This window comes from Acomys russatus, chromosome 14 (genome assembly GCF_903995435.1).
Source record: "Acomys russatus chromosome 14, mAcoRus1.1, whole genome shotgun sequence".
Classification (NCBI taxonomy): Eukaryota; Metazoa; Chordata; class Mammalia; order Rodentia; family Muridae; genus Acomys; species Acomys russatus.
Window position 1 is genome coordinate 46,849,475 of NC_067150.1, and position 25,635 is coordinate 46,875,109.

Genomic DNA, 25,635 nt, shown 5'->3' on the forward strand with positions numbered 1-25,635 from the left:
TGTAAACCTATAGGAAACAGATGATTGGTTCTATCATGGACAGGGCATTACTTTTTATTATCTGGCTTACTCTTCTGAAATGATCTGTGCTATCATGGGGCTCAGCCCTTCTAGTTAATTGACTAAGTGGCAACAAGTAAGGAAAAAAGAAGCGCCAGTCATTTATGCAAAGCAGTTATGTAATCAAACAGACTTTCAGGACCCTCTGTCTTGTAGAGAAACATGCTGTTGTTTTCCCAGTAGGAAATGGAGAATCCTCTCTGGAAAAACATGCCCTGCAAATTAACATGAAACCTTCTGCCAGCAGGCTGAATTGGTTCCCTAAGAACAGGGGTAGGTGGGCAGGGGCAGCACTGGGCCTGCCTGTGAGGTGGGGCTGCCCAGATGACCTACTAGGGTTAAGAGCTCCACAGACATGGACAATGGGACACGAGCTTATAGCTGCTCTTACCATGTCTCCTTAGCAAATGTTCACTTACCAAATTGCTGGGTTTGTGGTGGATAGAAAAGGAATTAAAAAGTTCCCTTTTGCAAGGCGTGGTGGCACATGCCTTTAATCCCAGCACTTGGGAGGTAGAGGCAGGTGGATCGCTGTGAGTTCAAGACCAGCCTGGTCTACAAAGCGACTCCAGGACAGGCAAGGCTATACAGAGAAACCTTGTCTCAAAAAAACCAAAAATAAATAAATAAATAAATAAATAAATAAATAAATAAATTAAAAAAAGAAAAGAAAAGAAAAGAAAAGAAAGTTCCCTTTTAAAGGAAAGCAAGCACACACCTTTTTAACTGTAGAAAACTCTCCAATTTCCCTGGCTAGAAGTAGTTATCACCTCAGTGACTTGTGGCTGCCTGCCTTCTGCTGTCCTCTCTATGCAGCCTAACCCACAGAGCCTGGCACAGATCCCCACTTGTGGCTGGCAATGGCATGGACACATGCAAAGCCTAACAAGTCATCTAAGAGGAGTCTGCTGTGTCTGCCAATGGTTCTTGCTCTCAGTTCATCCTGGGGAAGCTGAGGTAAACTGAGCTTTAACTGACAAGCTGCCACCAAGTGGGCAGGCAGCTTATTAAACTGTCTGGTGTTGACAGGATCTGGAGGAAAGGAAGGAGGATCTAAAAACCACAAAAGGGTGGAGCATCCTCTTGAAATCAGATTGCTGGTCTGTCTATGGTTCTAGTCTCACACTTTTAATGTCATAGGCTCAAGGCGTTTGCAGGCAAGAATGTCTAAGTACAATCTTTCTTATCCTCTCCCTTTTTTGTTTATCGTGTGAAAAATAGATAACATAATTTAGTAATTGGAACATTTTAGCCCCATAATTCAATCTCTCTCTCTCTCTCTCTCTCACACACACACACACACACACACACACACACACACACACGTAAATGCCACTGCTCTCCAGAACTTCTGTACTTTTCAAGAGTCACAGATTCAGAAACCTAAAGGGGAGAATACATCTGAGATCACCTAAGTAGGGTAGAAGCAGAGTGGAGCTAAAACCCAGGCCCTCAACTTGCTAAATTGTGGTCTGGACTTATTTCTATCTTCCCAGAATCTTTATGGGTCTCCTGGAGTGAGACACACACACGTGTCCAGAAACCCTTGGCACACGGAGGGCAGGATGGCAGCTTGTAACATACCACCCTCTCATACTGCTGTCACATCAGTGACCAAAAGGGGACGGGCCTGTCACACACAGAGTTTCTTAAGTCTTCTAGCGTTTTTCTTTGCTGCAGGAGGAATAACTTGCCTCTTAGAACATCATTTCCTACCTACCTGTCTGAGGTAGTCATTAACTTTGTACTGATGACTACACTGTCACGACACAACACCTGCCACCATAGCACCAGCACCTCGACAGGACAATGGGATGCTCAGAAACTGCACTGCTATAAGTCTTTGCTTTTACAATACTATCTTTATCAGTTTTTTAAAAAATTTCTTTTGTATTTTATAATGTTCTGCTTTCTCCTCATAAACTGCTGCAGTTCAGCAGCTGTGTCAAAGCCTAACTGGTTCTTTGATGCTCATCTATTGATCTTCAGTTAGTGCTTCGCCCCTGTGGGCAGCAACGTTCCAAAGCACACGGTCTGGCTTCTTTCACTTTTCTAATTTCGTCCACTGAGTGACATCATCTTTCAACAGAGACCTCCAAACCTTACTGCATCCTTTTCTTCTCCCAGCTAAGCCTGATGGGGCAGCTGCCGCCACCACTACCTCCTCCACTTCTTCCTGCTCCTAACCCTTCCTCCCTTTCCACTCCTACCCTATGCTCTCTCTAACCATTGTCCCTTCAAATATATGTTCCCCTGTTTCAGTCTCTGTTCACTCTGGTGAGGCCCGAGACTCTAAAGCTGGAGACAGTAAAGGAGAGCACTACTGTGTGATGTAGCATCAGCAGAGAAACTCAGACACCCGCAGCACCCTCAATTCCATAAACTTACCATAATAGAGATGGTTCATGCAAAAAGCTTCAAAGCATAGCAGCAGGAAATGCGCTGAAAGAATGAAACTTCTTGGCCCAGAAGTGCACACAGCCAAAGAGCACACTCACAAACTGCTCAGCTCTACGCGTGCAGCCGGATGCCATGATATACAGTACAAATCACTTAGACACACAACAGGAAACTGTTAGGTAAACTATGAGTGTCCACACAAGGCACAGCCATTAAAAATGCTATTCTGGTATAATATTCTGGTGCAGAAAGTAGGACATGAATGCATGAGCAATATGACTTCAGATACATAAAATCATTTATCCAGAAGACTCTGGAAGGAAACCAGCTATTGGCCATCTCATACCCTGAGACCAGGAACAGTGGGGATTCCATTTATTCTTTATATTCACCATGTCTTTTTAATAACAAATAAGGAACACTTTGTGGTTATAACCACGAGAAGAAACTTTAAAGTAAGAGAAAAGTCATTCAGTAGACTGACACACACAAAGGAAAGAAATTCACACAGGAGAGTCCCCTCAAGCAATCTTTTCCTGAGTAGTTCTTAAAAGTTTTGTTAACCTACTGGGCCTGGTCCTTAGAAACAACAAAAACCTGGCTGTTTGCAAGCAAAGGAGCTTCCTGAGTATTTCCACAGTGGGAGGCAACAAACAATTGCCTACTGACCAGGGCCTGGGAAAGGGGGAACACTATATACACCATTGTCCCTCCAAGCACTGAGATCTTCTATGTTTTAACCACAAGAATGTGTTTTCTAAAATGGACTGTGCACCCCTTATCTTTCTTAAGGAGAATGCACCGAAGGCCCACTGTGGCCCATGCTTACTGAGGGCTGAGTACTCCTATAAACCTGCAAGGCTGTGATTCTGCCTGTCTTGTTCTCTCTGTCCTTTCCTCCTCAGATATGCAGCAGTAACAATCAGTGTGCAACTTCTTGCCCTGTACTTGGCTGTGACACACACTCATCTCTTCTCCTCATCTTCTTCTAGTGTGCTCTCAGCTGATAAATCTAATAGGCACATTTATTTGAGATTTGCTTAAAGATACTTTTCTCAGCTATAATCTATACAATCAGGTTTCTGTCTAGATAAAACTATATAAATGAGGTGGTTAAGGATTAGTTTGATGTGGTAGTTGTGCCATAATTTATTAAAAAAATGAAAAGAGAAAGAAGGTACCTTATTCTCATCTTCCAATTTGTAATAAACATTCTACCTTCATAAAACAGGGGAATACATTCATAGAAGAAGCCCTGATCGGAAACCAAGTAAAGCATCCAGCAAAACTATGCCTGTCACTCAAGCAGAAGAAGCCAGAACCTTGCCTTCTTAGCTTCTGCCCCAAACTGTCCGGAAATCTGAACACCCAGGTAGCAAGGCCAAGGACGGCTTTACATTTTGCTAAGTTGTCTGAGCCAAGGGATGCAGAAACTTCCTTACCACAATAAGAACAGAAATGGTATGGGAGTCAAAGCCCACTGTGGAGGAGAGAATGGATGCTTCTGTGCACTTTAAAAATATTTCAGTAAATATTACCTTTATAGCTCTAAGAGGAGGCCCTTGTGCTATCTGGTACAGATCAAATATCTTTTTAGAGATAAAGCCAACATCTCCTGGGAGCCTGGTTAAGGGCCTTCACCCAGGACAGATGGGTTCCAGCAGGCTAGCCTGTCTTTTCTCACTCCAATACCTCACACCCTCAGTGCTGGGAGTAATCTAAGGTACCTCCCAGAGCCTCTTACCTGGTTATCTGGGTGGTTGACAGTGAAGTAGCCCACACAGACGATGACCTCATGAAGGAGGCTTTCACAGGAGACTTGGCTGCAGTGGCCCAGAAGGGAGCTAGCCATGTGCCGAAATGCAAGGGACAAGCCCTCAGCTCCTACAACAGACTGGGAGACAAGGAGCAGTTAGCGACTCCCATGGGGAGAGCCAGGGATGCACACCATGCAGCAAGACAGGGCTCTGCATACTCTCCGCTAGGTGGCTACAGGGAAATGACATTCCTTTTTTTTTTTTTTTTTTTTTTTTTAACCTTTATAAGTAGCATGTATTTAATAACAGTTTCTGTTTTTAGAAAAAAGGAGAAAAGGAACTAATGGTACAAATTATAGAGGTTCTTTTTTTGGGTTTGTTTTTTAGAGACAGGGTTTCTCTGTGTAGTCTTGGCTGTCCTGGACTCACTTTGTAGACCAGGCTGGCCTCGAACTCACAACAATCCACCTGCTTCTGTCTCCCTAGTGCTGGGATTAAAGTCGTGTGATACCACTGCCCTAGTGAGGTTCTTAACTTTCAAATAGCCTAGTTGTCAAATGCTTGTAAGGAAGTTTGCTTGAACCTGGACCTTTATTTTATTTTTAAAATTTCTATATTAATTTTTTAATTGGAAAAAGTTTCCATATACTATATTCTTTTCCCCTTTCCAAACTCTCCCAGAATCTCCCTACCCATGTTCACATGCTTTCTCTCTTTAAAAGACAAAAACAAACAAGACCCCTCCTCTAAAAAAAAAAAAAAAAAAAAAAAAAAAAAAAAGGAAACCAAAAACATCATGAGCCTGACTACGGCACTATGGGTAGCAGTCTGCTCAAGAGTTCTTAATCCAACACATGATCGAAATAAATGCAGTGTTTAACCTGAAGGACAAAACATAGAGCAGAACAAACGCCTGCCACACATGTGTGGAAACGATCTTTACCTGACTCAGCTATTTATTCCATACTTGTTAGAGAATAATTCTTATTGTAGAAAATATGTAGAAGTGTAAATATTGAAATTGACCTGTGAATGCACTATGCAAGCTAGTTTCCAACAATTTTCTGAAGGATGAAATATTTTCTTGTGCATAACAAATGCATTTTAGTGTCTGTAGCTCTGGGGATTGTACCCAGGGCCCTGCCCATACTAAGGAGATACTCCATCACTGTGCTATGTTCCTCACCTTTGTACAGAGATAAATACCCATTTTTTTTTTACTTATGTTCAAACAAAAACAAAATCTAAATAAGAATTAATTATTACTCAAATAAACAATGCTCTAAAACAAAGGTTACTGAAAGAATGTGAAAAATCAACCAAAACAAAAAAATTCTCCCCCAAACTAGGGAGCCCTTCAGCTATGAGGCTTCTGGGATCTTTTCTCCAGACAGGCTATGGGCTGTCAGTGGTGGGTGACTTGGGAGGAGAGTCTGAGTCTGCCTGTGCAGCCTGAAGCTTCTATTTAATAAACATGTCAAGCAGACAGAGCGACAGGAGGGCAAAGGGGAGAGGCGAAGCCCACAGAATACACTTGCAGCCCACACTGGAATGAGGCGCTGCCGGCCTGTGGGAAAGGCACTGTTTTAAACTCATCTCTTTATTTGAGGTCTTGTTGGGTTTGAAACCAGGTCAGATGACAGTAGCTTGGAAGTTTCAGTTAATTCACTGGCTGACTTAAATGAAACACAGCCCTTCAGGTGGGCATTGCTGTAATGCTACTGCTGCTGACTGTAAGAGTGTCTTCCGGCCCAGCTCTATTGCCCCAAGATAGGCCCCAACCCAAGTATTTTCAAGCCCTAAAGACACTACAGGAGGCCTTGCTTCTTTAAATCAAGGCTTGACACCTTCCCTGTTGAGCCCTTATTTAATTAGTTCCGTCCAGCATGCTGTGACCTAGTGCCCCCAGTTTAACCTTCTCTGATAAGAGCAGGTCAAGGAGCATGTATGTTTGAATATAAAAATCAAACCAATTTTTCAAGGAAACCATATTTCCTTTCTAGCCAGAATTAATTGCAAGTCAGTATATTGATTTGTTTCTTCAGACCACCTTCAATTGTTAAAAACTGTCACTGCAAATGCAATATACAGTATCACTGACCTCCAGGCCACCTGTGCCACTGTGATTTCAGAGTGAATTCATACTCTTTGTTGAGGGGAGAGATAATTTAACAGCCTTATTGGTATATGATGAAAACATCCTAATGGATAACCCTTTTGTTATTATCACATGATACATTTCAACACAGAACAAGCACACAGATGTATACCTCTGAACAAAAGTAGAGACGCATGGAAGCTACATTCCTCACTCCCAGGAGGCTGCATAAATGCTTTGTCTTCATAAGCCACACAATAAGGAGAATCAGCATCCAGGGAAATGCCCAGGAAGTGGGTTGCCAAGGGTGGGCCTAGATTCAGAGACTAGAGGGTACCACTTCCTGTGTCTGGGGCCTAGTACATGCTGACTAGCACAACATCACTGTGAGGTAGATGTTTCTAATTTGCTTTAGATGAGCAAATTACATGCTCAGATGGCTTGTCCAAGGCCATACAATTAAAAAAATATATTTTATTAATTTATTCATATTACATCTCAATTGTTATCCCATCCCTTGTATCCTCCCATTCCTCCCTCCCTCCCATTTTCCTCTTACTCCCTTCCCCTAAGACTGTGACTGAGGGGGACCTCCTCCCCTGTATATGCTCATAGGGTATCAAGTCTCTTCTTGGTAGCCTGCTATCCTTCCTTTGAGTGCCACCAGGCCTCCCCATCCAGGGGACGTGATCAAATATGGGACACCAGAGTTCGTGTCAAAGTCAGTCCCCACTCTCCACTCAACTGTGGAGAATGTCCTGTCCATTGGCTAGATCTGAGTAGGGGTTCAAAGTTTATTGCATGTATTGTCCTTGGCTGGTGCCATAGTTTGAGCAGGACCCCTGGGCCCAGATCTGCCCATCATAATGTTCTACTTGTAGGTTTCTAGGACCCTCTGGATCTTTCTATTTCTCCATTCTCCCTTGCTTCTCTCACCTAGAGTCCCAATAGGAAGTCTTCCCTTCTGTCCCACTTTCCTAGTAAGTGAAGGCTTTCATGGGACATGCCCCTTGGGCTAGTATGCAGATATAAGTGAGCATATACCATTTGAGTCTTTCTGCTTCTGGGTTAACTCACTCATTATGATCATTTCTAGTTCAATCCATTTGTCCACAAATTTCAGGAATTCCTTGCTTTTAATAGCTGAGTAGTATTCCATAGTGTATATGTACCACAGTTTCTTTATCCATTCTTCTACTGAGGGACACTTGGGCTGTTTTCATGTTCTGGCTATTATGAATAAGGCTGCTATGAGCATGGTTGAGCAAATCTTCTTGTTGTGTGCTGGAGCATCTTCTGGGTATATTCCAAGGAGTGGAATAGCTGGGTCTTGAGGAAGCCTTATTCCCAGTTTCCTGAGATAGCACCAGATAGATTTCCAAAGTGGCTGTACTAGTTTGCATTCCCACCAGCAATGAAAGAGTGTTTCTCTCTCTACACATCCTCGCCAGCATGTGGTGTTACTTGAGTTTTTGATCTTAGCCATTCTGATGGGTGTCAGATGGAATCTCAGAGTTGTTTTGATTCGCATTTCCAAGGCCATACAATTTACGGTGCTGTGGAACTGTTCAGTGGGGCCAGTCTGACTCCATGCTCAGGGGTCTGATGAGCATGAGTCGATGGCACTCGGAATTCCTGTGCTAGGTGGAAGTGTGAAGGGAAGCAAACATCCTCCTCACATCATCTTATCTTCTTCTATGGTCTTCTACAGTAGCTTAAGCCACCTGCCTCATTTCAGTCTTCTTTAGTTCCCTCTAGCCTTTTAGGGCCACTTCCAAGTTTTCTCAAGTCAGATCCACACTGAGAAGTACATTTTCTTTACTCCTCTGGAAATCTCTTTCCCCATCCTCTATAAAATCTTAGCTTTGATATGGAGTTGTCTCTGTGAGCTAGACCATTGGTTTTTCTGATCACATCTATCATGGAAAGCAGCATTTTCTTCCCAAACTCACTCACTGCTGTGCTGTGCAAACACTTGTACATTTACCTGAGCTCTGCATGCTGGATCATCAGTGGTGTCTGTGTGGACAGATGTGGCATTTAGCTTGCTAAACAGTGGTGTAGCTCATAAATGCTATCAAATATTTGGCAACTCTCTTGCTAAACGCAGGGCCTATGTCTCTTTCAATCGTGGAAGCTTATGAGTGATCCAACTAGTATGTCCATATATTATGTATATGAAACATATATTTTGAGACAGGGCCTCATTATGTAACTGAGGTCTTCAACTCCTGTCTTGCTTCCTCCTCTTCCTTCCCATCCTTTTCCTTCCTTCCTTCCTTCCCATCCCCTTCCTTCCAACCACACCAGGCTTTAAAAATTATTATTGTTATTTAATTTATTTATTTTTGTTTTTCATGATAGGGTTTCTCTGCATAATAGCCCTGGATATCCTGGACTTGCTTTATAGACTAGATTGGCCTCAAACTCACAGAGATCGCTTGTCTCTGCCTCTTGAGTGCTAGAATTAAAGGCATGAGACACTACACCCGGCTCTATTATTGTTATTTTTAAAAGATACATAACTTATGTGTATATACAAGTGCTTGCAATGTATGTATACATGTGTACCAAATGGATACCTGGTACCTGCAGAAGCCAGAAGAGGCCATGTGATCTCCTGGAACTGAATATACAAGTGGTTGTCAACTTCATGTAGGTGCTGCGAACTGAGCTTGAGTCTTCTACAAGAGCAGCCAACAATCCTAGCTGCTGAGCATCTCTTAGTCCCCTTAACATTATTTTTGAGACAGGGCCTAACAATGTAGTTTAGGCTATCATTAAGTTTGTAGTAGTTTCCTCAGCTATATGACTTCTGAATCTAAGTAATAACAAGCCATGCAGCTGCTGTCTGGTTCTTTTGAAACACTTGCTTTTCAGAAGCTTCCTCTTAGAGCCTTCCCCCCGCCCCCGCCCCTCCCAGGACTCTGACATCACACTCTTTGGAGAAGCTGTATCATTCAGATAAGCTGTATATAGGTACTCTGGCCGACTGTCCTACACAAACATAGTCCTTGAAACCTCCCAGGCATCAACCGTGAGTGAAGGAGCCTCTGAATACTTTCAGTTCCTAGTTCTACCAGGCACACTTAACCTCCCTCCCTTGTCCTCCTTCAGCTTTGTAAGTCTTTTGGTTAAAGTCTTGTCATCAGGAACAAGCCATCCTTATGAGCTAGGAACAGCCCTATATGAATTCTGGACTCAGGGTCTGAGATCGTACTAAAACTGATCACATTGCTCCATTAAGCTCAAGTATCTGTCTTTAAATGCATAAAAAAACAAAAAACAAACAAACCAAACAACAACAAAAAACAACCTTGTATTTTCTGGCGTATAAGACAACTCCTAGCCTTTCCAGTTGAAGTACAGTTTGGAATATACTCACTGTATAAGACTACCCCTCTTCCAATGCACACCCTGGGCAGCAGGCTTGGGCATGTGTCTATTTGCAGGCAGGGCACAGACAGGCAGGCGCTTTATTAAATGCCCGCAAGCAGTCAGTGCCAGCCTATGCTGCTCCTTCAAGGCGTGCTCCACACTCAACCCGAAGATTGGGCAGCCCTGCGAATCAAATGGGCAGGTTCTGGTGGAGAGCCAACCCATGCTCACGTTCTCCTCCTCGAGGTACAGGAGGATGTGTGCAGCTTGCCCCTCCCTGCTTTCTACTCCCTGCACAGAGTGGGGAACTGGCTAGGGCACTCCTCACTATATGCGCTGGACACATGAAGCAAGGGGAAGCAAGCTGCAAGTAAGTATCTCCCAACTTTGGCATGGATTTTTTGGGGTTAAAAAGTCATCTTATATGCCTAGAAATATGGTAATTGGTTTAGGTATTTGCTTTTCATAATCCATGGCAACAATGAAATATTTTTATTTGGACCTAATTGATGGGCAGACTGCTGGACTCTATATTCTGAGATCCTCTGATAAAAGACAAATGTCATGTGCAACCAGAAATAAGAGTCCCAGGCATTTTCTGGAGCAGCTATCTTTCACTTAGGTGTGCTTTAACTACTCCAACCCTGTAGACTGCAGTGAACAGCAAAGGCTGCTTCAGCTGCTTTGGAAGCAGAAACCACAGAAGGGACTTCTGCTCTTGTGATGGATAAAGTACCTCTACAAAGTTGAAAAGTACAAGCTCTAATGATACAACTCACTAACTTCCTTTCTGAACAGCATCCTAGGAAGACATTAATTAATTGAACGTGGGTCATCAGTTTCTCAACAGAAGTGTTTCTTCCAGCTCAGGACAGCGAAGACCACTATCTTCACACAGTTCTGTTCTAAAGCCCCTTTTCCTCTTTGTAAGTAATTCATCTAAATTATGAGTCATCATCTGCCAAGTTTGTTCCTTTTTTAATGAAATCACTTGACAGTTAAGAAACGAACAGGGAAAGTCTATTCCTTGGGGCTTGCTCTGTTCCTCAGGTTCAGTGTTTTTAAAATTAAATTTCCTACTTGAAAAAGTCTGTTTTTAAGCTGACAGTGTGGTATTTTAAAAAGCCATTTTCTTTCTTTAGCTATACAAACTTAATTTATAGGGGGTTTTGTGTGTGTGTGTGTGTGTGTGTGTGTGTGTGTGTGTGTGTGTGTGTGTATGCATTTTACTTCGAATATAAATTAGTTAAATCATCCATAAAGTTATATTAATCAAATAGTTAGTTAAATTTTGGTTCTATTTATATAAGAAACTATTAGTTTCCTTAATATTTGAAAGTTGATGAGATGATAATACCTTTATCTAAAGAATTCAAGGCAAGATTTATAAGCAGCAGTATGGCATAGGTTAAATTTAGAGTATAGAGTCATAGGTAGTCTTGTTTCAGTTAAATAGCAACTTAGGCAAATTATTTGCCAGCTTTTCCATCTATAAAATGGGTACAATAACATTTTTTATAATAGCTATGAGAATGAGAAAACACATGTGGAACATTTAACATGGTACCAGAAATCAGAAGCTTAATGGATGGTATATATACTTTGCAATAAATATAACTGCAATAAAAATATATTTTTTTTGATTTTTCAAGACAGGGTTTTTCTGTGTAGCCTTGGCTGTCTTGGTGTCACTTTGTAGACCAGGCTGGCCTCGAACTCACAGAGATCCACCTGCCTCTGCCTCCCAAGTGCTGCAATTAAAGGCATGCACCACCATGCCAACTCAATAAAAATAATTTTGTTTATTGCAATCTGGGATCTCAAATTTCATAGAAGAACATCCCATCCTGTATACATTAAAATAGTAACCTTTTGGAGGCTGGAGAGATGGCTGAGCAGCTGGGGACACTAGTTGTTCTTTAAAGGGCCCAGGGTTAATTCCTAGCACTCACATGATAGCAACTGTTTATAACCTCAGTGCCAGGGGGATTTGATGCCCTCTTCTAGCTTCTGTTGGCACCAGGCATGCAGGAACAACAAAGAAATGAAAATAAGTCAATTTTAAAAAGAGTTTTAGAAAGATCCACTCTGAGGGGTGGGGGAGATGGCTCAGTGAGTAAAGTGCTTGCTGTGCAGGAAGGAGGCCTGAGCTCCAATTTCCAGCACCTATGTAAAAAGCCTGCCAAGCCAATGGGTGCCTATAGCCCTAGTGCTAGGAGTGCGGGAGACAGGCAGATCCCCAGGGCCTGCTGGCTAGCAAGTCTACAATAAACGGTGAGCTCCTGGTTCAGTGAAAGACCATATCTTTTAAAAAAAGGGCAGCAGCAGGGTGGGGTGTGCAGGCAAGATGGCAACACCTGTAATCCCAGTACTCCAAAGGCAGAGGCAGGTAGAGCTCTGTAAATCTGATGCCAACTGGTCTATTTAGGAGTCCCAGCCAAGACTGCATAGTGAGACTGTTTCAGGGAAAAAAAAAAAAAAAAAAAAAAAAAAAAAAAGGAGCACTACAGAAGAGAATACACAGTAAGGACATACACACAAACACATGTGTACACATCAACCTGAACACATTTTAACATCAACCCGAACCAAGACTTAGTACCTGAAAAGCAGGCAAATCAAGAACTGCGAAACTGTTGAAGAAACGTAAACTCTGAATGGCTACTTGGATGGTGTTCTGGGCATAACTGTCCTTGGGACTGGCAGTGCCGGGGTCTGAGATGGTGCCGTGAAAGAGGATACAGTAGAGCATGTGTAGAACTCCAGCCAAGTCTGTGGCCTGAAGAGCGGCTGTCAGCCCTGTGGGATCCTGGCGATTATTGTCAAATATGCTGTAGGTCCTGACAAAGAAACACGCAACTCTTTGAGAAAAATCTAGTTAAAGGCCGTTAGCATTTTTGATATGTTAAATGGAATACAACAAGTTGACCATTAATAACAAACCACCCGAGTTGTGTAATGAGGTAACAAGAAACCTGTAGAAACCAATGTAGCCCTCCCCACTAAGTGTTTGGTGGCTTCCCTTTCCTTCCCCTGGGAGATCAGCCTGCTGCAGCAATGCTAACTGAACACCTTGCAATTGATGCTGAGGCTGCTACTGTCCTTCCCACACTTGGCAACCCAGGATTTTCCCACTGTCTCTAGTGCCTACATCTCGGCAAACTGCACAGAGACAGTGAGAGCTCCGCGGACTCAGAGATACAGAACACTGCAGTTTCCTTTTCTAGATCTCTAAAGGAAATCTTCTCAGGAGAAGCAGGTACCAGGAAAGCACAGGCTTTCAATAACCTGCTGTATGTGCACACACTGAGTGGAGATGCTTCCGCTGCTTTCGTAGGCACTATTAATAAACAGTGTTATCAGGGTATACTGTGGAGGCCATTGTCCCCACAATAGATCTTCATAGGTCCACATAGATCACAGTGAAGTCAGCTTAGTCACTGAGGTATTATGTACCTTTACTGATGAAACAGAAGAGGCAGTTTAGTGGTAAATGAATCCTTAAAGTCAACACTTACACAGCAAGGTTTTGCTAAATCGATTTCACTCCTGAACTAAGACATACAGAGCATGTAGGGACCAAGAGCTCGCGGTCAAAGCATACACAGCTGCCAAGTATTCATTCATCTCTGCATCCCCAGCTTCCAGCTAGAAACAACAGATCACCCTGAGGAAATACCGTTCCTTACCTCATTGCTAATGTGCTTGATGGGCCCTTCCTTGTTTACTCTGGCACAAGGGTGCCTAAGCCTATGCCTAAACGGTACATTTTATTTCCCTAGCTGTTCAGCACATGCCACATTCAGAGCTAGCAGGCTACAGAGGGGCACTTTTGTCACTATACTTGGAAAGAGCTCTCACTTTTCCTTCACTGGGTCTGAGAAAATGTAAGTTTTGGAGGTGTGATAGACAGGGGCTCTATCTATAGTAGGGACAAACCCTAATGCTCCTTGGTGGCATTCCAAGAGGGTCAGTTACTGCTTTTTTTCATGGGACTTGGCTTTTTCTCTGGGAAGTTGTAAGGCTCTGCTCAATGTCTTTCCTTAATACTAATCATCTGTACAGCCCTCAGCAGACGTGTGCACGCTGCTCTTCTATCATGCAGTGAATGACACCCTTCCCAAGCTCTTAACAACCGAGTTTCCTTTATCATTTGTCATCCCTACAAGCTGAAGCGTAGAGAGGAGGGAGGCCCTAAAGATCTACGCTTACTTATCGCATTATCCTGCCCCAAGACATTCAGAAGACATCACTAAGAAAGAAAGAACTGGGAGGGCTGGCAGGCAAATTTCTTTACCTTGCCTAAAGGGATTGGCTTTTTGTTCTTGTTTTTTGTTTTTTCCCTAAAGGGATTGTTTTATTGGTTTTAATTTGGTAGTTGCATTGAAGTAGAGTTCTATTGATAACCCTAGTCAGCATTTATGTCTCAAATGTATTCTGTTTCAGACACGGCTCAAAACAGAACCAGAGAACAGGACACGCCCCTGTATTCCTTGTAGCCTTCTCATGGACTACTATTAGCTCACGCACATAGCAGAGTCTTCTCAGAGCTGGAGGGAAGATGCTACCCTCATGCTCACGTAACAACTACAAGCTAAAGCAGAGCGCACAAGCTGTCTGCGTAGCAGAGGCAGGGGCATGACACAGGGCTTATTACTTGTGCTCTGCCCAAGAAACAGGACAAGACAGGATCCCTTATATTCTCTGTCATTTCTTTAGTTAGAACTTATAATTAATTGAATATTGTTAAATATAATGCAGTTTTGTGTCATCATAAGGAGATCTTTTGTACTTAAGCAATTTGAAGATTCAAAAATTTAAAAGGACTTTTATTTGATTATAGGCACATTTGGAACACTTTTTATAAAACTTGTTAGTGATTATGAGTTGGCCTTATTTCCTGTCATTAAAGTCAAAAGAATTAGGGGTTAGACTCTGAATAAAGTCATGAGAAGAGATTGTCTGCAGTTATCATATAGGTTCCGAATAGAGACCCATGTTTGGAAACAACTGACTGCCTGTTCAAACAGAGCAAGTCAGAAGGCAGTTCTCTCCTAACGGGCTTTCAGAACCTTGAGGAGGCATGACGCAGGTGACAAGACTTTTACTCTCTCTGAGTCTGAATGCTGATTTCCCCTTATGTGCCTGATGCTTTCAACAGATTATTAGCATATTCTACTGCAGGTATTCAGGAATACAGTTTCATTGTTAAAACTATTGTCATAACCTTTCTTAGCAATTACTAAATGACATGAACTCACTCTTTTTTCTTCTGAAGAACAAATGCAAAATGCCAACCGCAGGAGCTGGAGAGATGGCTCAGCAGTTAAGAGCACAAGCTGTTCTTCCAGAGGACCCGGTTCAATTCCTACCCACATGGTTCCCTGTAACTCCAGTTCCAGGGGATCTGACACCCTCACATAAGTCATACATTGGGAAATATTTATTTTAAATTCTTCTTCAATCAACCATCAACAACTCGCTCACTCAATCAACTTATTTATTTATGTGTGTGCAGTGTGTGCATGTGTGCACGTGTACATGTGTATGTGTACTACAGCACACAGGTGGCGATCAGAGGATAACTTGTAAGAGTTGGCTTTCTTCCTCTACCCCAAGGGTCCTGGGGCTCGAGCTCAGGTTGTCAGGCTTGGAGGCAAGTGCCTTCTCCTCCTGAGCCATCGCACTGGCTCAATGTTTCCTTCTAATTTAGCCTAAAATATAGATAATTTGTCCATCAGCAGGCTCCTGGCTCCTGTTGGTTCCTAACTGCTAATCATCTAGTCTCTTTAATCTCAAATGTTTATAGTAAAAAGGGTTTACGCACATCAGGCATGCATTGTAAAGTTTTCCTTAAAAATACATGTTGTTAAGGAAAAAAAGACATAAAGGTGTATGTGGGGAGGCAGGAGTGGAGATGGATCTGAGAGGAGTAGGGGTGAATGTAATCAAAATACATTGTATGCAAACTCAAAAATGAAAAAAATACTTTCAAAACATGAAAGATGTTAAAAATCAGATGTGGAATTCTATATACCACACTTTAAAATTAAAAACTCTCCAATTTTTACCAGATTAAAAAAATTTTTTTGGACTCCAAGACTAGAGACGGTAATGAAGAATTTATTTATATCACTGAAACTAGACCCGAGTGAGAATAAAGAAGCTGGGCGGCCATCACTGCTATACAGCATCTGAAACCCAACACTGCTGTATAGGAGCACACAGTACAGCTAGGCAGAAAAGCGCAAGTTTGCATAGGCATGAATCATGGGCCATCCAGTACACAGTTGACTTCAACTAGCCTAAACCCTGCCCCCCGCTCGTGTGTGTGTGTGTGTGTGTGTGTGTGTGTGTGTGTGTGTGTGTGTGTGTGTGTGTGTGTGTACAGGAGCCCAGTTCTATCTACAGCCTCTCCCCTGTCATTTGTCCCTAGTTTGTCTGTGTGCATCTTCCCGGCTGAGAGCATCCTATAGGGCTGGGACCATGCAGACTATTCTTGCAGCATCTAGGATTTTGCTTCATTCAACCTTTACTTCTAGAATCTCTGAGGCATCTTGTGAAACTTCTCTTTCAATTAATAGCCATTTTTTCCTTCTCTCCAATGCATCATTCATACAGTACTTGTTAATGCTTCAAAATTTGTTTTTTTTAGGAGGCTATATTTCTCCTCAAAGGCTATTAATGACACTATTGTCACCATAAGATACCAGAAAATAATTTATATTTTTACATTTTAACCTTGTCATCATCTGGGAGGCATTACAATCACCACCAAAAATTCAAAGTTGAGCTAAAGTATTGTGCGTTATTCATGGTTTTCTGCTTTTATGTCTTTGCTTATGCTGCTTTTGTTGTTGTTTATCTTTTCCTCAACTCTATATGTTCTTATCATTTCCATTTTTAGGTCTCAGACTAAGTTTTAGCTACTCAAGAAAATACTGAATTCATAAGCTCTGAGTGACCTCTCCCTCTTCCGGGCTCTATTGATGTTGATGATGATAGTGGCCAACATTTATTAAGCATATACATGTACCAGACAGCCTGCTAAGTGCTTGTATGAATTGCATTCTAACTTCTTTCTCACCATTTTTTTTTTAATGACGGATATTTGTATATATACCTTCTTTCCCCTCCTAACTTATTGGGTTCTTGAGAACATAATAGGAGTCTTGAGTCATTTCTGCTTTCTCCCAAGTCTACCATAGGACTGGGCATAGAGCAAGTGCTACATAAATATTTGTTCATTGAATGGATGGATTGGTAGGGAGGCAGAATTAGAAGTTTACCTTTGTTTGAACAAATGGTTTGGAAGCATCCTTAAATACTTGAGAAACACTCATTTATACCCACATAATTAATGGACTAAACTATAAATCATTCTGATCTTTTATGACATTGGCTGCCAAATGTCATTTGGCTACAATTTGTTGTGTTAGTATAGTTTAGATATGGAAATGGAAAACATATACATAACAACAAAATTCCTTTTTTTAAAAAATATGTTTATTTATTTATTCATTTATGCATTTGAGTGCTCTTTCTTCAAGCATGCCAGAAGAGGGCACCAGATCAGATTATAGATGGTTGTGAGCAACCATGTGGTTGCTGGGAATTGAACTCAGGACCTCTGGTAGAGCAGACAGTGCCCTTAACTGCTGAGCCATCTCTCCAGCTCCCACAAAATTCCTTTTTATGAAATGATTTTAGAATTCAGATGTCTTCTCCAGCCAATCATTATCAATCATGTCTTACAAGCTCTTCTTTCCCCTCAGAGTTGAAAGATTTGCAAGGATTATTTTATGTATGTATGTATGTATGTATGTATGTATGCATGTATGTATGCATGCATGCATGTATAGTTTGTTTGTTTGTTTACTACTGCTTCTTGGTCCACAGTTGCTCTACTGCATAACTGCAAGCACAGTTATGAATTCAGTAAGTTGTTGTAGAGTAAGTGAAAAGCCATGTTGACTGTGATTTATAAATACTCATTACTTTCTGATCCTCTTAATGCTGCTGAGGAGCCCACATCTTAGAGGATGCTGCCTGAGACCTGAAACTATCATTTTCTTTTTACTTCCTGTAATAGCAAGAATGAAAAACTGATAGCAATAAAGGCCAAAACATAAGCATTTCTGAAAATCCTAAAATAAATAGTTTAGATTTGTTTAAGCGAGTAAGAATTGTTTGTGTCCAATTTTCATTTTAAAATTTTGTAGCAATACTAAACTAAAACCAATTCTTTCATCACATTTTCATTCCTTACTTAAATAAAGACAAGTTCATTGTTTAAAACCAAGCCTGGTGTAGAAATCATGGGCCTGTGCTTTCCTCTCCCATATTGAAGCATAGATTAACAGCACAAACTCTGACACCCAAATTGTCTTTCAGAACACCTAGGTAAAAATTAGAAGATTAAGGACACAATAGGAGAGGAGTCCCGAAGTGGACCTGCTCAAACTCCATCACAAAGGCCTGGCTGCCGGCAGGGTGCAGAGTGTTTACTCAAAGCCTGAGCTATCAATTAGTCTGCTTAATTATCTCAGGCTCTGCCAGTTCAAGAGGCAACTTTTAAAGGCCTCTGAGGCTCTTCTTTGTCTTTTATTCAGGCTACTCACAAAAAGGGCTTTAAGGACAAGCCTTCCTTGACATATTCTGGCTCTGGCTAGTCTCTGGTAGCCAAAGCAGGTATTGTGTGAACTATTACAACAAAGCAAACCCACAGGTCCTACTTCTTAGATTGGGCTGTGAGGTAGCACAGAAATTCTAATGCATGTAACAAAATGCTTGAATGGGTCACTTCAGTTCATAGTTTAGAAATATAGTTTTCAATGAAGATGGGACAGCAAAAATGACCTGTAAACATCAGATGTGAACAAACCTGAGAGGTACAACACCCCTGTACAGGTCTGTGATGTTCAGGAAATACTGGAAGACTGAAAAATGTCATCAACAGCAATTGCGGGTCATTTTTTCCTACTTTGAGAGCAGCAGTTTACATGTCCCAATCCACCTATACATATTTTTATGTCCAGAATAATCTGCTTTTGCAATAAGTCCTGCTAAGGGCCCTTTGCTAAGCAATTGAAGATGAACAAAGAAATTATATTGAGGGAAATTAAGAATTCTTTTTTTAAAAAATAGTTTTTTGAGACAGGGTTTCACTGTGTTATCTTTGCTGTCCTGGATTTGCTTTGTAGCACAGCGTTGCCTTGAACTCACAATGATCCACCTGCCTCTGTCTCCCAAGTGCTGGGATTAAAGGCGTGCGCCACGATGCCTGGCAAAATGAAGAATTCTTAGAAATCAAGAGTAAATCACTATCAACTACTTAATCTTCCAACTGTATCATTTGCTGTTCAAAATTTATAAGTCAGAACCCTGAAGAGTTATCTAGATTCTTCTCATCTCCCACACCAACAAGCCCTTTGCTAGCTAATGTATGCTACCACATCTTACTGTATTTGCTCCCCTCTATTTTCACTGGATCTAGAGGCACTCAATATTTTTCACGTGGACAACGAGAAAGCCTCTTCGCTAATCCTTTGGCTATACCCATCTCTATATATTTCAGTGGTGTTCATTCGGGAATAAAAATTTGATCCTACACAAACAATTCAGTGGTAGTTTCCCTCCATGCCTCACAAGAACTAACATTTAAGGAGCTCAATTAATGGCCCCTTCTTTTCCATGGTCACAGAAACATCAAACTGAACACAAAATACACATAGTTTTAAATCTCCATGTATTTTAGCTTAGGCTGCCCCAAGCATATGTTTAAACAAAGATATGGGCATAAATGTATCTCTCTCTCTCTCTCTCTCTCTCTCTCTCTCTGTCTGTGTGTGTGTGTGTGTGTGTGTGTGTGTGAGTGAGAGAGAGAGAGAGAGAGAGAGAGAGAGAGAGAGAGAGAGAGAGAGAAAGTAGGGCAAGTAAAAAGTTGAACAAGGAATTATTAGTAAAGAGGCTGGGAGCCCTGTGAGACAGTGGTAAACATGCTCAGAACTGCTGCAGTGAGGGACAGGAAAGCTGGAGCATTACCCACTGGTTTATTGCCTGAGGGTTAGGTCCCCTCCTCCTTGGCAGAGAACATCCTCAGTAGATAAATAGGCTGTCAGGTGAGCTAAAGGCACCATACACTATACTGCATCTCCCTTCCACCTGTCAAGCATACTTTAAAATTCAGCCTACTGGCCGGGTGAGGTGGTGCATGTCTTTAATCTCAGCACTGGGGAGGCAGAGGCAGGCCAAGATCTGTGAGGTGCCTGGTCTACACAAGGAGTTTCAGGCTAGAGGGGCAACAACATGAGACCCTGTCTTAACAAAACCCCCAGACTTCACCTACTGAAGTGTTTCTTGACCTTCTCTTGGGGTGTTTTCCTTCCTTCTGTGTGCAGTCTCTTTCACTGTAGCTGAGAGTTTGAATGCCTGACTCCACAATGGCAGTACTGTCAGCACCTAACTTAACATCTGGCACACAGGAGATGCCCAGTGAGTGCCACTGGACAACATCATGATGATACATGAATAAAGAATTCTGTTTTCCGTGTATATAAATGAGAAAATTCACATAAATACAAATGTTAACATTCTGAATACTATTAAGTCCAGTTTAGAGATAGAAACAGCAAGACAGAAATCTTGAGTACTAATTCAGTCAGCTTGCCTCAGTTGTTTTTCCTGTGGAAATGAGACAACGGATGATGACCTTTAGAGTTCTTTCAAGTGCTACAGAGTTCAAATGACTGAAGTTGTATAAGCAAGAGGTAAGGAACACAAACTACATAACAACCACATGCTTACCTTGGTGATGGTCATTTAAATTCAAAATGAGTACAGGTGACATAGACAAAATGCTGGCAAGTTTGTGATCCTGTGTACTACATATAAAGAACCAGGATCAGGGTGCATTTTGTAAGAGACCACCACAGAAGCACTAACTGCAGGATGGAGGGTTCTAAGCTGGTGCCAATGCCCAGATAGCCGTGCCTGGGTTCAAACTCTCTGCAGTGGGGTCAAGACTATTCCTGATTCTATCCTCAGAAAGGCAGACCGTGGTTAAATTCCTAGATAGAAACTACTTGAAAAACTGAACACAAGTTATCTTTGCTGCCTTGAAATCTCAAACAGTTTTAATCTTCCTATGAATGTCACAGAGGTGAGGGACTGGGCCATAGTAAGGAAGACAAGGTGAGTTTAGGGAGTCTGTGTGTAATGGATGAAACTAATGTTTATTTGAGAAGAAATGCCTTTCTCATAAAACACTATGCACATAGTATTTGCATTCTGTGTGCCATGGAAAAGATGGGTCAGATTTGTTTAAGAAGCTAGATTTTATAAGCTTCAAATACTTTTTTTCTTTGTGAAAAACCTTTAAAACATATGACGAAAGAAAATTCAAGCTACAAATAAATGCTGTTTAGAATTTAATTTTAAGCAAACTACTTTACTGAATTTCTTTGCTATGCTTTAGTGATATATCATATTCCCATCAAAACGCCAAGTCTCTACTGTGAATGACTCTCATGCAGAGAGGAAAGAACATCCACAAGAGTCCCTGTCCCTCCTAGGGAACTGTTGCTTTTTAATTTATTAATTTTATTGTGTGTATGAGTGCTGGGCACATATATACAACAATGTGTATATGTGGAAGTCAGAGGACAAGTTTTGGGAGTTCTTTCTTTCCACCCTGAGTACTGGGGGTCAAAGTGAGGTCATCAGGCCTGATGTGGGTTTTAACCACTGGACCATCCTGAGGGCCTTAGAATTGTTTCTGAGGACACCTAAGAAGAGGGTGCTCGAGCCCATAGCAGGTCTCACACTTTGCTTTAATTATACTCATGAGCTACAGGGACCTTCAAGGTGCTACTGTTGTTGGATGACTCCTTTGTTTTGGTACTTTGGAAGAAGAAAAATAGAGAAAATAAATGGTGAGGCTGTACTGTTCTGGGCTAATGGCCTGGTTTGGTTCGGTCTATGTTTTGTCACTGGCTCTCTGACTGCCAGAAGACAACATGACACCTCTGGATCTCAGCAGAAGAGGAACTGGACGCACTCAGGTCTTTAGACAGTCAAGTTATGACACCTGTGGAAAAATGAGACTCTGGCAGAAGCATCCATCTCACCCTCAAAGAAAACTGCAATCCATGTTTCAGTGTGGAAAAATCAATGACAGGGGAGGAGGCCACGTGACCACCACACAGCAGTGAAATTCACAGACAGGCAAAACTTAACAGACACTCCAACATGTGAGTCTTACCTTCCAGTGACAGCAAAGCAGAGCAGACACAGTCCACGTAAAAATCCTGCGGCATGCTGCAGAAACGTGGCCATCTTGGGATTCTCATCCACTGGGCCTTGCACTGAGAGGAAGCAGCCATGAAGTCTGTCGATCAGACCCATGTTCACCACATAGCTAGTGAAAGAGAATAGTAAGTCTCAATCTGTACAGATGAATGTCTTCATCTTCCATGATAAATTAGCACATCCAGGCTTGAATCCCTCAACATGCAGACAGAACATAGGCTTGAATAAAACAACTTAAATACCAATATTCTTGGATTTAGTACTAAATAATTAGCCATTCTCTGATCATTTTTCTTGGTCTGAAGAATCTGACAACAGGTGAAAAAAATTGTAATGATTTCTACAGTCTTAACAAGTAGTACTTTTTTAAGGACTAGAGAACCAAATTCACCACAACACAGGGACTTAGAAGACAAGTTGATGCTTGCTAGATACACTTTTAAAAATTAGTTTATTCTTTACAATTTCACACAGACACAGACACAGGCACACACTCACACACCCACACACCACATTCTGGTCTAATTGACCATCTCACAATTTCTTATCCTTTTCTCCCAATAGCCCCTTCCAACTACCATGTGTTTTGTGGTCCACTGAGTTTACCCAGGACTGCCAACATGGGCATGCTCCCCAAATACTCTTGTTAACACTTTAAAGTTCTAATATCAACTGTACGTTCCACATTAAAATAAAACCACCATTAAGAACATTAGAAACATTAAGATTCTTACTTGTCAAAATAAAAAGATGAGCCAGGCATGGTGGCACATGCTAGTACTTGGGAGGCAGATGCAGGTAGATTGCTGTGAGTTTGATGCCAGCCTGATTTACAAAGCGAGTCTAGGACAGCCAAGGCTACACAGAGAGAGATCCTGTCTAGAAAAGCCAAAACAAACAAACAAAAAAACAAATAAAAACAAAAAAACCCTACCCCCCCCTAAAAAAAAAGCATAACTTTAATTGAATCATGAGGGCAAACTAGGAATGTTCCACAAAATAACTTGCCATCCCTATTGAGAACTGTGGGTATCGCTGGGCGTGGTGGCACAAGCCTGCCAGCCCTTGGGAGGCAGAGGTAGGCAGATCTCTGTGAGTTTGAGGCCTGCCTGGTCTACAAAGTGAGTGCAGGACAGCCAGGGCTACACATAGAGAAACCCGGTCTCAAAAAACCAAACCCAAACCCAAACTCATCCCCCCACTCCTAGCCCCTACCCTGCCCCCCACTCCCCTCCCTTGCCCCACAAAACCCAAACCAAAAAAACCTACAACCTATGGCTGACTCAGGGAATAGGTGGGATATCTGTCAGGCAGAATTCTGGGATGGAGTCAGGAATGTGAGATTCAGCTGCCAGGATGTGAGGAAGATGGTGCCTGAGCTCTGGTAACCAGCCACATGGGAGATTATAAGTTAGTATAAATGGGTTATTTTAAGTTATGATCTAGTCAGAAAAGAGCCTGGCTATATGGCCAGAGTATTTGTAGATTAATAATTGAGTTTCATGAGTTATTATTCCAAGAGCTTAGGATGGGAGAAAAAAAAACCCCACATACAACATTTGACCTTTTATTATCCCTGGCAATCAATTAATATGGGTTAAAATATTAAACTAGTACTCCATTTCTAAAATTAACCCCACCTGGACATCTCCTTTAGTATGTTGCTGGATTTAACTTTGTCAAAGATTCCTATACTACATTCATTGTAAGGGACACTGACGTGGGATTTTGAGGTAATATTTTTGTCAGACTTGATTATTAGCATTTCTACTGGCATCATAAAGCAAAGTAGCAAGTGTAATATCCTCTTCTTTGAGAAGAATGTGTGTGACTGACAGTATTTTTTCTTTCAAATGTTTCACATAAATTACAAATATAACTGAAAATTTCTTTGTAGAGGTATTTTTGGGGTAGATTTCTGTTTATGTATAAAAACAGCAATTTATATAGAGTCAAGGAGTTCAACCAACCTTGGGTAGGGACAAGCACAAAGGATCTACATTTAAACAGGTTGTCAACTGCAGAAAGTCAAAGACAAAATCTTGAAAGAAGTGACAAAAAAAGAGACACATTATTTACAGGAGAAAAATGATATAAGCAGAAGCTGATTTCCTGTAAGAAATGATGAAGTCAGATGACAATGGAACAGCATCTTTACTATGCTTAAAGAAAGCTGGAACAAAACAGACTCTTCAGCAGCAAATGTAAGAGACGATCTGTGGCATACTAATATTAAAGTGGAACTCTAAAGTGATGAGTACTTAACACAAAGAATGAGAAAAAGGCCACTGTATCAGAAAGACATGACAGTCCTGGAGCATACAGATCTTCCAGTCATGAAGTAGGACCTGACTAGGTAAATGGAAATAAACATACACAACTGGAAATAGTTTTCTTTTCTTTTGACATGTTTTATAGTACAGCCTAGGCTGACCTTCAATTCACTTCTCTTGTGCCTCTGCAGAGTCTGAATTACAGGTCTGTGCTACCAAGGTCCAGCACAGTTGGAGAGGAATGGGAGACAGAACAAGTGAGTAGCTCTGCCTAGCTCTGTCCCCTAACAAACAGACCTCCCATCTTAAACCACGGCTTTACATTGGCTCAAAGTTGTTATTTCCCCATCCCCAATCATTTTCAGTAACTGTTAGAACTAAGGAAAATTAGAATATAGACTTGTATAATGCCCAGTATACTATCCATAGGTAAAAGTGACTTAAACTCATTCTGCAGTGTATAATCCATTAGATAAATGTGATATAAATGCTATTTTTTCTACCTATTTTTAGACAGGGTCTCTCACTGAACCTGAAACACATTGTCTTGTCAATGAGCACCCAGGATCCACCTTTCTCTGTCCCCTAATGCGGGGCCACAGGCATATAATCTGTATAATTAGTTTTTCTATAGGTGCTGGGGACTTGAACTCAGTTTCATAGCCAGTATTCTTACCCACTAAGCAATCTCCTCAGTTCCTTGGTCTAGCACAATTCTTTTTTTTTTTTTTCCGAGACAGGGTTTCTCTGTGTAGCCTTGGCCATCCTGGACTCACTTTGTAGACCAGGCTGGCCTCGAACTCACAGCGATCCGCCTGCCTCTGCCTCCCGAGTGCTGGGATTAAAGGCGTGTGCCAGCACGCCCGGCTCTAGCACAATTCTTAATTTTTTAAGAGTTAGTAGTTCTTGATGTCTACAGATGTAATAGCCCTACAGTTTTACATTATTGTTTTGGGTGCTCTTGGAGACCCAACATAGATAATTTTGTAGGCACTTTTTTTTTTTTACATTAAACATTTTCAATTTAAATTTATTATAATGGTTTCTGTTTTCTACAACCAAATAGTGAGGTGATGAACACTGTTCCACCTCAGTTATGAAAAGTGCAATGTAAATGAAGACCACAGCCACTTAACATCTTATACCCTTTAGACCTATAAAAACAAGGGTATGGGAAATGGGAACTCCTACTTTTTGATGATAGAAATGGAAAATTATGCAGTTTCTATGGAGAACAGTGTGGTATTATCTGGTAAAGATGAAGATTCATTAATCCTGTCATCTACAAATCCCTCCTATAAGCACATGGCCTTGAAACTCATACAAACAGAGAACACGTCTAGGAAGATATCGGCTCCAC

At 41.5% G+C, this 25,635-nt stretch overlaps 1 protein-coding gene across 3 annotated transcripts in view; it reads right to left on the bottom strand.

The window, feature by feature from the left end:
• Scaper (S-phase cyclin A associated protein in the ER) overlaps window positions 1–25,635 on the bottom strand; it is a 315,920-nt gene that overhangs the window by 26,514 nt on the left and 263,771 nt on the right. For all 3 annotated transcript variants that reach the window (XM_051156493.1, XM_051156492.1, XM_051156489.1), the window contains 3 exons: window positions 21,956–22,111; window positions 12,296–12,533; window positions 4,205–4,354 (listed from right to left, as the gene is read on the bottom strand). In XM_051156493.1, coding sequence (XP_051012450.1) covers window positions 4,205–4,354; window positions 12,296–12,533; window positions 21,956–22,111 — 544 coding nt within the window. The remainder of the gene's footprint in view (window positions 1–4,204; window positions 4,355–12,295; window positions 12,534–21,955; window positions 22,112–25,635) is intronic.